This window comes from Podarcis bocagei (assembly GCF_964188305.1).
Source record: "Podarcis bocagei genome assembly, chromosome: 9".
NCBI classification, from domain to species: domain Eukaryota; kingdom Metazoa; phylum Chordata; class Lepidosauria; order Squamata; family Lacertidae; genus Podarcis; species Podarcis bocagei.
The window spans coordinates 22,220,771-22,237,365 of NC_138134.1; the positions used below are offsets into that span (position 1 = coordinate 22,220,771).

General features: G+C 45.3%; 1 protein-coding gene across 2 annotated transcripts in view; it reads left to right on the forward strand.

Annotated features, from left to right (window-relative positions):
* The window catches only part of MTMR7 (myotubularin related protein 7), a 41,615-nt gene that overhangs the window by 16,165 nt on the left and 8,855 nt on the right, over positions 1-16,595 (forward strand). For both annotated transcript variants that reach the window (XM_081208877.1, XM_081208878.1), the window contains exons 5-12: positions 373-501; positions 1,728-1,862; positions 5,752-5,884; positions 9,433-9,542; positions 11,908-12,033; positions 12,522-12,571; positions 13,154-13,354; positions 15,301-15,432. In XM_081208877.1, coding sequence (XP_081065003.1) covers positions 373-501; positions 1,728-1,862; positions 5,752-5,884; positions 9,433-9,542; positions 11,908-12,033; positions 12,522-12,571; positions 13,154-13,354; positions 15,301-15,432 — 1,016 coding nt within the window. The remainder of the gene's footprint in view (positions 1-372; positions 502-1,727; positions 1,863-5,751; positions 5,885-9,432; positions 9,543-11,907; positions 12,034-12,521; positions 12,572-13,153; positions 13,355-15,300; positions 15,433-16,595) is intronic.

The window sequence follows — 16,595 nt, forward strand, 5'->3', positions numbered from 1 at the left end:
TGCTGCTTCTGGAAGTAAATAAAATTTTTGAGTTCATTTAACAGAATGTTTGAGTTCTTTTAACAGAAAGCTTTCAGAAGGATGCAGAAAGGGTTTTGGGTTGTGCATCAGAGCATGGGAAAACATCCAGGTCTAACATATAAAGCACTCTTATTCAGGAAATATGGAATTTGTGTTTTATGTGAGATAGTGCAAGCTTTCAAACTTTGTTCGGTTATTTTTTGCTTGCCTTTTTCTTAAGCGTACTGAGCACACATATGGGTATGACTATTTGTGAGGCCCTTTGAAATTATCCTTAGGTGAGTCTTCCAGAAGATCACGCTATGTTCTGCTTCAAGAAACTCATCTTGATTTCCTTCTGCTTTTGGACAGGTCTGTGACTCTTACCCCACCGAAGTGTATGTGCCGAAATCAGCCACTGCCCACATCATTATGGGAAGCTCAAAATTCCGCAGCAGGAGGCGTTTCCCAGCACTTTCATATTACTACAAGCAAAATAACGTAAGTGTGGGACTAAAGCTTTTCAATGACTTGTTTCACTTGGACTGACTCTTCATTTTCTATTAGCTAAAAACCATGAGGGACAAATGATAATTGCATCAAGTCGACAAAGAAAAGGGATTTGAAATTTGGTTAAAATATATTGTTCATTAGAGTATTTTTGAGGTATGGGGTTTATTTGTGTGTGCTATGGTTCCTTTTGTTAACACTGTTAATTCTTTTTTCTTTTTTATTATTTTTCTTTTTCTGTTTGTTAAATAATGTATGTCTCTGTGTTATGTCTGTTTGTCCGCACATAGAATAAAATAAAATAAAAAGATAATTGCATCAAGCAGGGAGTTGGATTTGATCACCTGCAATGCCCCTTCCATCTCTAATAATAATAATAATAATATCTTTATTGTCATTGCCCCCTTTGGGGACAACGAAATTACTTGACTGCTCCATAAAAACACTAATTAAACAATACAGTATAATACAGCAAGGGAGATTAGATGACTTTCAAAGTCCGGGCTTCCCATTCAGGGCCGAGATCGCTCTGGAGAAGAAGCTGTTCTTAAGACGGCTCGTTCTTGTCTTCATCGTCCTGTATCTCCGTCCCGATGGCAAGAGCTCAAAGAGACAGTGACCAGGATGCGATGGATCTTTTACTATGTCCAGTGCCTTCCTATGCACCTTAATGAGCTTCTCACTTTGGGGCACAAACAAAAGTGCTGTCAGTCTCTCTTCCCCATTGGAGGGAGAAGCAATGGAGGCACTGGAGGGGAGGCATCACTGATGCACTTCTACAACCTCATATATTTGTAGTAACTGGAACATAAGAGCCGGGAGATGCACAAGGAGAGAGTTCTTACAGAGCCTCTGGGGATATTAATGCTGAATCCTTTGCCTGGGTCTTGAATCATGGGTGGGAATGGAGTTGAGGTGCATAATAGGTGCTTCCTTGAAACCGGCAGATATGCTGGGGGGGGGGGGAGAAGAAGAGAGCCTAGCTGAGGTTCATTTTTATTTATTTCATAAAACTTACATACCACCAGAGTGTAGAAGACCTCAAAGGGGTTTACAAAGCAGTTCTGTGCTTAACCCTGATACAGGCTACGTTTTTACTTCTTAAGTGGCAAGCTTCTGGGGGAGGGTTGTTTTCCATTTCTAGATGGTAAATTCCCTTTGGCCGTGCTAAACGTGTTAACTTGAATATTTCTGTCTCTGTTTTTGTTTCCTCGCAGGCCTCCATATGCAGGAGTAGCCAGCCTCTCTCGGGCTTCAGTGCCCGATGCCTTGAAGACGAACAGATGCTTCAGTCGATCAGGAAGGCAAATCCAGGAAGTGATTTCATCTATGTTGTTGATACACGGCCAAAAGTGAGAAAATTTGTACTCTGTGGTGTATGTGCTTATTTTGTGGTGGCTAATGCCGATTACAGCCTGGCGCGTCTCAGAAGATCTACAATAGCATGCCTGTAGAAGTATGTCAGAGGTCATCTGAATGAGTTGGTTAGCACTGGGTGGCCTTGAAGCGCCTTGTGAGCTTGCTGCTACAAATCTCAGAAGATGGAAATATGGTTTTACTTAGCTCTTTCGTTGTGAGTTCTGGAGTTAGAGGAACAGCAAACAAATAGTTCTAAGGCTATGCTTTATAAATTATGTGTTACTGAAGCCTGGAGGGGGGCACTGGACCCAGAGGATGTTACATGTAGCTCCATGAACTGACACTGTGGCAGAATCAGAGCCAGTGTGGTGTAGTGGTTAAGAGCGGTAGATTCGTAATCTGGGGAACTGGGTTCGTGTCTCCGCTCCTCCACATGCAGCTGCTGGGTGACCTTGGGCTAGTCACACTTCTCTGAAGTCTCTCAGCCCCACTCACCTCACAGAGTGTTTGTTGTGGGGGAGGAAGGGAAAGGAGAATGTTAGCCGCTTTGAGACTCCTTCGGGTAGTGATAAAGCGGGATATCAAATCCAAACTCTTCTTCTTCCCCTTAGAAGAATGGCCCAGCACTGAAGTATGCAAGCTTATTGTATGTGTGTTCTTTCAAATATCCGGCAAAGGCTATCGCATGATTTGATTTCTTCTTCCATATTGCAAAATAAAGTACTTTTGAAGTAGAATGCTGTAGCATGTAGTCATGGGCATCACCAGATTGTTGAGCACTCCCAACCTCCCTGATCGGGGGGCAATTCAGCAAGATTTGCTTTCCATTGAAAGACCAGTGGATAGAGAGTAACTTGTGCAGCCAACTCCCCAACTCCAGTTAATGCCAGGTAGAAAGTATCAGGTAGTACAATCAGACTCCCTCCCTCTCCTTTGCCAACTGCTTGTCTCAAACCTGATCACTACAGGTCAAAATAAAAAAATTCCTTCCAGTAGCACCTTAAAGACCAACTAAGTTAGTTCTTGGTATGAGCTTTCGTGTGCATGCACTACTGGAAGGAATTTTTTTATTTTGACTATGGCAGACCAACACGGCTACCTATCTACTACTACAGGTCAAGACAGCCAGACTTGCAGCAGAATAATTTTACAGCTGCCTGAGGCTATGAGTTTTCTACATTGTGCCATTGCTTGACTGGTGGTCATTCTGTGCTGTCACGGAATGCCAGCAAACATTCTAACTTGGTTATGGGCAATTGCTGTAACACCAATGCTATAAATACAATAAGAGCCCTTGAATTTAACTATCATCAGGAAAGCCTTTCAGACCTTCAATAGAATGCATTGGATTCTGGTGTGAATTTTGTCCCAGTTTACTTGCACTGCAGTCAGAACTGCAAATCTGCCACTGATTTCTCTTTTTGAATGCATCTGAGATGCATCCTTATCTCTGATAGATTTGACAAAGTTAACATGGGAAGCAGAAGGGCCCAGAATGGAAGGGTCTCTTCTCTTTTTAACTTATGATAAAGTTTCTTATTTTGTCAGTAAGTTGAAAATTTTCTTCTGTGCTGTGCCTGCAAAATTATAAAATTTCCTGAGTTACCTCACTTTAAAAAAAGTGTTTATTACTAATTAACTCACCCTAGCAAATCAACGCAGGCCATCAAAAATTCAACATCTGGGAGCCAATCAGCATATTCATGTAGATCCACTGCGGTACTGTAGAGATAGTGCCATCTTCTGGATATATTGTGATGTTAAAAGCAGACTTTGCTTCAACAGCACAAAAATAAATGTTAATGCAACTAGATAAGAAATAGCCATTGTATTTTATTTTCATGCTCTTCCCTTTTAAAGTGGCAACCATAATATATGGAGTGGGCATTACGTCACGAGGACTGGGTGGGTGCTGGGTACATAGGTGCTGAGAGAAAAGTTTTGTTGGTTGGAAAGGCCGCCGTGATTATTTTGCAGCCAAAGATGCAGCTGCTGTTTTAGTTTTCTGATGCCACTTGCATCGAAATAAGCATCCATCAATATATGTTACAGCCAGTTCTCAGCACACCATCACATTCTAGCATGGGGGGTGGCAGATTGCAGCAGGCTTGATTTTCGCAATGGATGTGGCCACCAGGAAAAATGAGCGGGTGCAAATCTAGAAATATATGTACTTAGAAGTAAGCTCATTGAGTTCAATGGGGCTTACTTTCCAATTTGCATGCCAGTTGGGTCTCTCGATCACAGCCCAGATAAGTTTGGGATGGTAGTCCATATTGGAGCATAGGAATTTCACTTCTAGTGAGTCAGGCTATTGGTCTTTCTAGCACAGTATTGTTGATGCTGTTTGCAGTGGCTCTTCAGGGTATCAAGGAGGGGGTCTTAACCAGCCCTGTCTGGATTGGAGCTGGAACCTTTTGTATGCAGATCATGTGCTCTGCCACTGAAAAGTTACGCTTAGGGACCATGAGAAGTGGGTACGTCTCCAGGTGGTTTGGCCCTAACTGACAGGGATCATGTGTGTGTGTTTGAGATTCAGTTGTGTGCCTGTGTCAGGCTTTGGGGAAGCAGATCCCTCCCCCGGTGGCAGCAAAGAAGCAGATAAAAAGTGGAAGAGTTCTTACCAATTAGTTTATTCAATAATCACAGCGAGAGACAAAGGAATGTGGTCTCTCTCTAGAAATGGTGTTGCTAGTAAAGTCCCACCCTCGCTTCGTCTCCCCTATTCTACGTCAGTCCTGCGTCCGCTAATCTGAGCCTTCTGCTGCTGAGCTCTCTGTTCTACTACTTTCAATGCCTGTCTGGTTCTGGGAGAAAGGGGGGGTCAGGATTACTTTCCAAGGACACTGAGTCTGTCAGCTATCTCTCCCCTGGTTGTGCTTCTTCTTCCTGCTGTTCCTCTTCCAATATTTCCCAGCTTCTGTCCTATGCAGCCTCTGAATTATGCCCTTCTGCAAACCACTGATCTAAATCTATACTGTCCTCCTGTTCTCGGGAAGGTTCAGGAGAAGGGGGGGCGGCCCCCACCATTCCTCCTCAGTGTAGCCCAGGGGTCAGCAAACCTTTTCAGCAGGGGGCTGGTCCACTGTCCCTCAGACCTTGTGGGGGGCCGGACTATTTTTTTTTTGGGGGGGGGAATGAATGAATTCCTATACCCCACAAATAACCCAGAGATGCATTTTAAATAAAAGGGCACATTCTACTCATGTAAAAACATGCTGAATCCCGGACCATCCACGGGCCAGATTGAGAAGGCGATTGGCCCGGATCCGGCCCCTGGGCCTTAGTTTGCCTACTCATGGTCTAGCCCCTGACAGCCTGTAGGCAGAGGACCCCAGGTATCCGTGCAAAATTTGATTGCTTCAAAGTGTTGCCACCCCAAATTGCACTGCGGGTTGTAATGACAATTGAGAACCATTTCTGGCACAGTAGTTAGGGTGTATGATTTAGTCTGCAGAGCACTGAGCTCACATCCCCGCTCTGCCACCAAGCTCACTGGGGAACCATGGGCAAGTCACTAGCTCTCAGCCTAACCCACCTTCTAGGGTCATTGTGAAGATAAAACACAGAGTGTGCGTCTTGATTAGCACTTGGAGTAAGGTTGGAATAAAGACCTGAGGGCTGAAAAATATAAAAGCCTCTTAGTTCTTGCAGCTCAAATGTCAAAGAAAGCTCCAATTTTACTCTGATCCCTCTCCCCCCCGTGCAAATAGGTTTAAAAGGTGGCCTTTTGTAATTAGATGTGCAGTGCAGTGAAATACTCCTGTAAGTGTTTTTGCTTTTGTATATACTGCATGTTGTTCCTTTGTCATGTAGCAAAATGAGCACCATCTCCTCCGCAGCTCGGTGTTTTTTCTTTCTTTTCGTACTCCCCCTCTGCAGCTCAATGCAATGGCAAACAGAGCAGCTGGGAAAGGATATGAGAATGAAGACAACTACTCCAACATCAAGTTTCAGTTCATAGGTATTGAGAACATCCATGTCATGAGGAGCAGTCTCCAAAAAATGCTGGAAGGTAAACTTCGTGGTTTCCCCCCTCATCTGTGCTTTTGCCTTGTGCGCTCTCCCATCTTTCACACGTGCTTTTCGGTGCAGCGAGATTCTGAGGGGAGAGGGTTAAAAATCATCAGTCATCTGCTGTGTGTACATCTGTGTTTCAGCAGTTCCCAGAATTCTTTGGGGGAAGCAATGTGACATATTTCTCAGGCTCAACTATCTCGTAGGCTTGTTGTGAGGGTGAAATGAGATTAATCCACATATGCTATTCCCAGCCTTTTGGAGTAAGGGCAGGATACAAATATGAGAACCGTAGACTTGTAGAGTTAGAAGGGACCACGAGGGTCATCTAGTCCAACCCCCTGTGATGCAGGAACCTTTTGCCCAATGTGGGTTTCGAACCCACGGCCCTAGGATTAAGGGTCTCATGCTCTACTGGCTGAGTCATCTCGGTTCTGTTATGCTTCCTGATTAAGTAAATTAAAAAATCGGACCAGTCATTACCTATTTCTCTAATATTCATAGTTAACAGGGTTGCATTCCTCACCAGCCACCAGCTTTCCCTGTTCAAAAGAGAAATAAGGTCATCTTGTGAGTTGCTGAGCTTGCCAAATATTTGAGTCACACACAAACACACACACCCACTGAGGGTTGTCTCCTGTGCTTAGGGCCAGATCTGTCCCAGATTCTCCTCTTTGCAGACCCTTTTTATAGATTAATGCTTTTTGGTGCGCATATGAAGGTGCCAGTGCAATCTAATGGAGCTTTTGCTTAGTTATTTAATTCCTCACAGTTGAACTCCACATCAGCGGGAGTTCTCTTGATGTCTATATGGTTGCAGGCCTATAATTTAGGACTTTATGGACTTTGCTCAGTAAAGTGGAGAGCAAATATTGATTCTGATATGGGAGGAAGGCTCTATTTTGACTTTATCCTGCACTTTGCAAACAAGAGGCAGCCATCTCGGTTTGAATCCAGCCGCTAATTGCTTGTGCTCCCATCTGCATGGATACATAAATCATTGGACAGGTTTCTTGCTGTCAGCAGTGGGCCATCAGGAGTTCTGTGAGATGCCATTTTTTAAAATGGCCTTATGTGATAGATCACTGGATAGAAGGTTAGCTGAAAGGACTCTGGGTTAAGTAAGGGCATATGTGTCCAAGCATCAAATTTACAAGTACCTGCAGAATATTTGCTCATCTGGCCAGGAATTTCTACTCTAGGAATAGCCAACCTGGCATCCTCCAGATGTTGTTGGACTCCAACCGTCAGACAACATAGGTAATGGTCAGGGATGATGGGTGTCGGAGTCCAACAGAATCTTCAGAGGACCACATTGGCTACTCTTGGCCTATTCCAACCAGGTGTGGCTCTTCAGGATCTTCAGGACCTTGGGCCCTTTCACATCAAACGACATCACTCCTGATCCTTTAGCTGCAGATAGCTGGGATTAAATTTGGGAGCTTAATCCTATGGGACAGATCTGGCCTTAAACTTGGGTTCTCTGCAACTTGGTTATCGTCTCTTCAATCCTTCAAGCTACCATTCTCCTGGCATTCTCTTTGGCTTTAGCTGAATTGCTTTAGGGTCTCTAAAGGTAACAGGATCCCTGACCATTAGGTCCAGTTGCGGACGACTGTGGGCTTGCGGCGTTCATCTCACTTTACTGGCCGTGGAAGCTGGCGTACAGCTTCCTGGTCATGTGGCCAGCATGACTAAGCCACTTCAGGCAAACCAGAGCAGCGCATGGAAATGCTGTTTACCTTCCCGCTGGAGTATTTATCTACTTGCACTTCATGCTTTTGAACTGCTAGATGGTGACAGCAGCCATGAAATTAAAAGACACCTGCTTCTTGGGAGAAAAGCAATGACAAACCTAGACAGCATCTTAAAAAGTAGAGACATCACCTTGCCAACAAAGGTCCGTATAGTTAAAGCTATGGTTTTCCCAGTAGTGATGTATGGAAGTGAAAGCTGGACCATAAAGAAGGCTGATCGCCGAAGAATTGATGCTTTTGAATTATGGTGCTGGAGGAGACTCTTGAGAGTCCCATGGACTGCAAGAAGATCAAACCTAGCCATTCTTAAGGAAATCAGCCCTGAGTGCTCACTGGAAGGACAGATTGTGAAGCCGAGGCTCCAATATTTTGGCCACCTCATGAGAAGAGAAGACTCCCTGGAAAAGACCCTGATGTTGGGAAAGATGGAGGGCACAAGGAGAAGGGGACGACAGAGGATGAGATGGTTGGATAGCTTGACCAAACTGCGGGAGGCAGTGGAAGACAGGAGTGCCTGGGGTGCTCTGGTCCACGGGGTCACGAAGAGTCAGACACGACTAAACGACTAAACAACAACAGGTTGGCAGAAGCTGGGACAGAGTACCCGGTCACGGGGATTCGAACCACCAACCTTCTGATCAGCAAGCCCTAGGCTCTGTAGTTAAACCCACAGCGTCACCCGCATCCCAGGGTCTCTAGCTTCTAGTTTATGACATGTATGATGCTACTCATTACAAAGGCTTTCTATTTGGGTCCCAGGTTCTACAAATTAAATCTGATCAATACAAGTTAAAATGCTTCCCCTTCGCTGTTGCTTTTTAAACTTTTATCTGTGAGGGTCAATTTGCAGTTTGTCTGCTTGGTTGAATACCATCCTTGGTGGGTAAATAGCAACACTCCCCCATGTTGCCTCCCTTCACTGCTTTTCATTTAAATAAAATTTGGGCTTTGTTATACACATAACAAATTTGTCCCTAGATGTGTAAGCAAGCATTCTGCAGCTTTGTGAGATTGTATACACATGACCTCTTATTTCAGAATCCAAGGAGACTGAGTACTTGGATTTGTTTTTATTATTAGTCCTCACACAGTCTAGATCTATTGCATATTTCCTGCCCCTGAAAAGCACTTCTGGAGAAACTGGTTTCATTCCAAAAATAAAAGCTCATTGCAGATTGATTCTGTATTACTCTATAGTGTGTGCATTTGAAGAAAGATGAAAACCTATTTAGGCAGTCCTGGCAACAAAAAGGTGTATCCACACCTTTCCCAAGTCATCCTTGTGACTCTGAAGGCTGTGCTCCTTTATGTGGCAGTATACCCCTGTTAAATTTATTTTGGGTATACCTGTATATAATTGCACTAAAAGCTACGATTATGCATGTGGGAACCAGCTCCCAGTCCTTTTTTGAATTCCCCTTTTTCATGCGCTATGTATTGGAAAATACAATGTTCTTATTGTTGTTTTTATTTTTACTATGGCCTCTCCAATAGCTCAGTCGTTACAGCATGAGACTCTTAATTTCAGGGTTGTGGGTTTGAGTCCTACATTGGGCAACAGATTCCTGCATTGCAGGGATGGGACTACATAACCCCTGTGGTCCCTTCCAACTCTACAACTAGGATTTTATGTATTTTGTGTTTTTTATATTGCAATTTTATGTTGCGAACCACCATGGGATCTGCAGATGAAGGGTGGCATACAAATTTTAAAAACATTAATAATAATGGCAATAATGTAAAACTGGCTGTAAACTGAATTCTTTACTGAAGCTGGTGTATTTTGCAGTTTGCGAGCTGAGATCTCCTTCGATGAGTGACTTCCTCTGGGGTTTAGAGAACTCAGGCTGGCTAAAGCATATCAAAGCCATCATGGATGCTGGCATCTTTATTGCTAAGGTGCAGTATGTACTTTTTAGAAAGAAATTGGGATAATGCTGATTCAGGAGACCTGATTTTATGCTGCTGACTTGCTGCTGCCTTCAGGGATTTATTATGTAAGAAATGTATGAGGCTAGGGAAGTAGACGGTGTTGCTCTGTAAAAAACAGGTACCATGTTACTGAAACAAATTGTGTCATGGGCCCCTGTAGCCCACTCTGTCCTGCCCAAGTTACCATTACCTGTCCTGCGTACCTGTGGCTGTTGACACCACACTCCCAACAACCAGGGAACATAGAGCAGGGGTTGCCAACCTTTTTGGACCAGTGGCCATATCTCACATTTTGAGAGCGTTCTGGAGGCATCAGTCACCGAATGGCTTCCATGAGCAATGTGGCACAACACAAAAATTAAGAGAGATGGTTGCCTGCAACAACTTTATGCTTTCCATGGGAAGTCAGCTATGTTCTGCTGGTTCTGATTGCGGAGATCACACTACATTGACAGAAACACTGATGCTCTTGCTATTTAATATCAACAGGGAGCATTTTTCAGTACAGTGGTACCCCGCAAGACGAACGCCTCGCGAGACGAAAAACTTGCAAAACGAAAGGTTTTTTCGTTTTCGAGTTGCCTCGCAAGACGAATTTCCCTATGGGCTTGCTTCGCAAGACGAAGCTTGCCCCGCAAGCTCCGGGGACAGCGGGTCTTCCCGCTGTCCCCGGACCTCTTTTGAAGCAAGGGGCGGCGGGGAGAAGCGATCTCCCCGCAGCCCCTTGCTTCAAAAGAGGTCTGGGGACAGCGGGGAAGAAGCGATCTTCTCCCCGCAGCCCCAGGTCTGGGGACAGCGGGAAGCGCTTCCCGCTGTCCCCGGACCTCTTTTGAAGCAAGGGGCGGCGGGGAGAAGCTTGCCCCCGCCGCCCGGCAGCGGAACGGTGCTCCGAAGCCGGGCGGCGGGGCGGGAACACCTTCTGAAGGCGGGCGGGGGGCGAAAGTCTTTGCTCCCCCCTGCCTGCCTTCCCGGGAGAGCGGAGAAAGGCAGCGCCTTTCTCCGCTGTCCCAGACGGCTTTTGAAGGCAGGACCTCTTCTGAAGGCCGGCGGGGGGCGAAAGTCTTTGCTCCCCCCGCCTGCCTTCCCGGGGCAGCGGAGACTTCTCTGCTGTCCCGGGCGATCTTAAAATGCTGGCGGGCGGCAGCGAAGCCTTCGCTGCCACCCACCAGCATTTTAAAATCGCCCCGGGACAGCGGGGGCTTTTAAAATGCTGGCGGTCGGCAGCAAAGCCCTCCTGTCCCCGGAGCTTGCGGGGCGGGAGGTGGGGAGAAGGGCTTTTCTTCCCACCGCCAGCCTTCAGAACAGCCTTCTGAAGGCTGGCGGTGGGAAGAAAAGCCCTTGCCCCCCCCCCCAGCCTTCAGAAGAGGTCGGGGGACAGACTGTCCCCGGACCTGGTCTGAAGGCGGTTTCCCTAGGAACGCATTAATTGATTTTCAATGCATTCCTATGGGAAACCGTGCATCGCAAGACGAAAAACTCGCAAGAAGAAAAAACTTGCGGAACGAATTAATTTCGTCTTGCGAGGCACCACTGTACTAGAAAATATATATATAAGGTAGCCACACCACCCTCACTCTCATTTCACAGAAATTGCTTAGAAGGTACCTGCACATTTTGTTCCATAACTTTCTTTCTAGATGAGCTAGAGACCTTTTTTAAAAAATGATGAAATCTTATACAGTAGTCTGGGACACCTGCCCAAAGGCACAAATGAAAGCCTTTGTGGACAGCATGTCAACCCCTGACACAGGAACAATAAGCTGATTTGAACATTTTGACAAGCTGGGCGTGACCCCTAAAGCTGACAGAAGCAAAATATGACAAGATATATAATTGCTGTCCACCGCCTGCCAAGATCTGCCCAGTGCATTATGTTGACTTGTAGAGTTCTTTGTTTGGAAACACTGGAACATAAGAAGCTGCCTGAGACGGAGTCAGATGCCTGGTCCATCTAGCTAAGTTTTGCTTACACCAGGGATGGGAAACTCGTGCCCCTCCAAATTCTGCTAGACTGCAACTTTCATTGTCCCTGACCAGTAGACATGCCAACAAGGACTGATGGGAGTTGGAGTCCAACAATGTATGGAAGGTCACAGATTCCCCACTTCTGGTCTCTGCTGGTCTGCACCCCTGGTCTATGCTGTATAGGCACATGACTTTCCAAGCAATACCTAGAGATGCTGGGAAACTGTAGCTGGAAACTTTGCAAATCCAAGCAAGTCGTTCTTTGAGTTGGCTGCGCCAGTTTGACGTACTTCACACAAATGATGGAAATGTTATTGCTATGCATTTTATTGGCTATATATCTCTTCAATGTTCCTCTGTATTTTAGGCCGTTGCTGAAGAAGGAGTGAGCGTTCTTGTTCACTGTTCTGACGGATGGGACCGGACAGCTCAGGTTTGCTCCGTAGCAAGCCTTCTTATAGATCCATATTACAGAACTATGAAAGGGTTTATGGTAAGCATGCTTGCTTTTGCAGAAAAAGGGAGACTTGTAACAAGCTATATGTTCTGTAGTTACTTGGCTTAATATAGCAGAGGCTTCCTTAACACTAAAAGTAATTTAAAGCTACTTTTAATTATCTAGTGGTTTGGTTCTATGCGCCTCTGTGACAGCAAGTGTAGCATAGGAGCAATGAAAGCTCCCTTATGCTGAGTCAACCATTTGCCCATTCGCTCAGGATTGTCAATGCTGAAAGCTTATCCACACTTCCACTTGACTCTTGCCTAAAAAGCACAGGTCTCCCCTCTTTTCTATTTTCCCCATTGGATGTTGCTGAACTACAACTCCCATTATTCTTGGCCACTGGTCATGCTGGCTGGGGCTGATGATAGTTGGAGTCTGAAAATAGGTATCCCACACCTGCCTTAGACTGACAGTGAAGATAATTTTCTGTTTTCTTAAAAATGCATGTGAGCTTCTTATACATACCTCTCTCCTTCTAGGTATTAATTGACAAAGACTGGGTTTCATTTGGCCATAAATTTAATCACAGGTAAGTGTGGTTTGCTATGTGTAGATTTCATGAGGCTACAGCCAATGAAATGTGTTGCTACCATTGGATAGCAAATGAACAACACTTTCTAAATAATACCTATAGCTGCGCCTTTGAGCTATGAGCTAAATCTTCCATAACTGTCATGTTGTATGAGGCAGCCAATCTTTGACTGAGGGACAGCAGTGGTTGTGCAATGTTTCAAACTATGGTGTTGTAGTAGTAATTCAAGATAACCAGGGCACTGCCTTGTGTATGACTATGTAGGCAAACTATTTTCTGATTGTATGCAAATAAATTGAGATGTTAGCTATTCAGGCTTGGGCTGACTCTCATGCCTCAGCCAAGTCAAACTTCAGACTTGGTTCTGAAGTGCTGGGAATGGCACCAAAATAATATTTTTCTTTTTAAAAAAATTATTTAAATTGAAGTTTAGGACTGGGCTTGCAATGGTGCAGGGTGTCATTCATTGAAAAGGATCATTTGCTATGAATTAACTTTTCATTTTGGGATTGTTTTATTAAGGCGAAAGATTTATACGACCTGAAGAGAAACCAGAGTATCATTTTGGGATTGTTTTAGGTATGGCAATTTAGATGGAGACCCAAAGGAGATCTCTCCAGTCATTGATCAGTTCATCGAGTGTGTTTGGCAGCTTATGGAACAATTTCCTTGTGCCTTTGAATTCAACGAAAGGTTCCTAATCCACATACAGCATCACATCTGTTCGTGCCAGTTTGGGAACTTCTTGTGCAACTGCCAGAAGGAAAGGCGAGAGCTGAAGTAAGGCATGCTTGCCACTTAAATGATATGTATGCACAATAGGCCATTCACTCCTTGAGAGCTGTATTTCATTTAGATGAATGGGGGACTGGAAAGGGCAGACCTGGCCATGGAAATCTTTTGCCCTCTACTTCCTAGTTCTACAAGTTATATCAGGTTTCCCAACCTAGTTAACTCCATATCTTTTGGACTACAACTCCTATCAGCCCCAGTCAGCCCAGCCAGTGGTCAAGGAGTTCCAGATGGAAGTCTGATAACATGCCTTTTTTGAGAACAGAAAGGACCTGTGCTTTGCCATGACTTGGACTTCAAACGTCTCAAGCTTGCTACAACCCTAGGCCTGTTGGACTGCTGTGGCTTACCTCCAGTGATGTTGGAGTCCTGCTCCCATCCACCCCTGGCAGCCTGGCTAATAGGAATTGCACAGGTTTCCCACCCCTGCTATATCACTTTTATTCATTGGATTTGATTTGGAGTTGAATGTACCATCTAGACTAGGGGTGAGCAACATATTTCAATTCAAGGGCTTCATTCCCTTAGGTCAGGGACACTGGCCGAACACTGACAAGTGTACACTGGCAGAAGGGGGTTGGAGACTGACGTGGAAGAAAGGAACCTGTAACAGCCAGGAGGCAAGGGTCAGAGGCAGGAGAAGCTGCAGGTTTGGAGAGTGAAGACCAGGTGCAGGGGAGGAAGAGAGAGGTCAGGCTGTTGTAGAGTCAAGGGCTTCAACACCCACTCCTCCTGCCCCCTTCAGTCCTGCTCCACTGATTCCCAGGACCAGAATAGGATTGAAGAGGGAGGAGCAGAAGGTTTCACACAGGCAGAATCTTCACCTACTTGTTCGCAGTTCGGATAAGGGAGATACGTAAGCCAGGTTCAAGGGAGGGGCCTCTCCGTTGCAGCAACTGCCTCATCGGGTGCACACCTAGGTGTAGCTGAGAGACGTAGGACTGATGTAGCCTTTTCCTAACTTGTAAGTGCACTATTGGCAACATCATTGTTTCCCAAACTTGGGTGTCCAGCTGTTTTTGGGCTACAAATCCCACCATCACTAGCTAGCAAGACCAGTGGTCAGGGATGATGGGAATTGTAGTCCAAAAGCAGCTGTTTGGGAAACACTTGAGTTAATTCCTAAATGTGGACATTCCTTGCCTGACAGTGCCTTGACTTGTGGGAAAGCTTGCTCTGTTTTCAAGTACTGAGCAGACCCCAGGACAAAAAGTGGACTGAACAACAGGTGCAACTTTGTGCGGTAGGCTGCATGTCAGCCATGCAAAAGGTAGCAGCTTCTATGTGAAAAACGTGTGCGCATGCGCCCCCCCGCCTCACCCTTTCCACTCAAGTAAGCAAGAAGCACAATCATAGGCCAAGGACACATTCAATCCAGACAGAAGCACTTGAGGGCCAGTGAAGACTGCAGCCTGGGAAAGGGATGTGCTTTTGGAGAGCCAGTGTGCTGTAGTGGTTAAGAGCAATAGACTCGTAATCTGGGGAACCGGGTGCGCATCTCTGCTCCTCCACATGCAGCTGCTGGGTGACCTTGGGCCAGTCACACTTCTTTGAAGTCTCTCAGCCCCACTCACCTCACAGAGTGTTTGTTGTGGGGGAGGAAGGGAAAGGAGATTGTTAGCTGCTTTGAGACTCCTTCGGGTAGTGATATAGCGGGATATCAAATCCAAACTCTTCTTCTTCTTTGGAGAGGGTTCAAAGGGCGGGGAAGTGAGGCTCAGTGGGCCACTTTTGGCCTCAGGGATTGAGGTTCTCCACCCCTCCTCTAATCCCTCTCCATTCAGAATAGAGGAGCTTGAATCAAAGAGTACCCAGTCCAGAGCGTTTGAATTCTAGACTTCTTAACTAAACACTTGCTCTCTTAACCTACTTCCACCAGCGTATTTTGGCTTGGGCTTGTATTCATGGGACTTGTCTTTCAAATCAACTCACAGGATTCAAGAGCGGACTTACTCACTTTGGGCTCACTTGTGGAAGAATCGGGCAGATTATGTGAATCCGCTGTACAGGGAAGACCATAACCGGACCCTGCACCCACAGTCCGCACCCTGCCATATTATCTACAAGTAAGTGACAATCTTGCCACTGGGTGTTCTCTTAACGGAAAACGTTAGGACAAAATGCTGCTGTTTGTTTCCCAGGTTTCATTCCGGTGTATGAATAATGTGATAACGTTGCGTTTAGGAGACATAAAGCCATGTGGAGTTTCTTGCTAAATAGACTCTTCACTTGTATCACTGGATTATTCCCAGAAATAATGTCAATGCCCAGTCCTGAAATAAATTTGTATTAGGATCTATGTTCTAAAAGCACCTGTTCCCATTATAGGCTTGCACCTTGTTTATGTGGCAGATATCCTGTGGTTTGATTGCTAACATCTTTCAGCAAATGTCATCCTTAAGTTATATTGAATATATATATATCATCATCATCATCTCTCTTTCTCTCTCTCTCTCTCGCCTGTATATACAACCCTGTATATGGAAGCTTTTTAAGGTTTAATGTTTTACTATGTTTTTATACATGCTGGAAGCTGCCCAGAGTGGCTGGTCCGGCCCAGTCAGATAGCCGGGGCACAAACAAACAAACAAACAAATTAATTAATTAATAATAATAATAATAATAATAATAATAATAATAATAATTGAAGTTCTCACTTTTAAAGTCAAATGTGCCTGTATAGGACTTCCTTCCCAAATGGCCACTTACATATATTCCTAGATTTCTTGCTCATTTTCGTTTTTCTAGGCCCCCCCCCACTCCCAAAGCTAGAGTTTTTATATATTTTCTATGATCCTGTGGAATAACAACAACAACAACATATTTCTTGTACCCTGCCTGACCTGGTTGCCCCAGCCACTCTGGGCAGCTTCCAATAAAGTATAAAGTAACACACCGAAACATCAAACATTAAAAGCTTCCTGAAACAGGGCTGCCTTCAGAGCTGCCAAAAGTCGTATGATTTTTTTATCTCTTTGACATCTGATGGGAGGGCGCTCCCCAGGGCAGGCGCAACTACCGAGAAGGCCTTCTGCAGCATAGACGGGCCCTGCTGAGGCATTTGGTACCCATGGACACCAACCACATGAAGGGGTCAGCTGAAAGGCACAAGGCTTGCTACTGCATGTGGTGGGCACACCTACAAGCTGATGAGTCATTACCAGCAGTCTGACGAGGGGCCCTCCTCAGCACATAGGATTTCCTCCACAGGGATGGGAAAGCTTGGTTA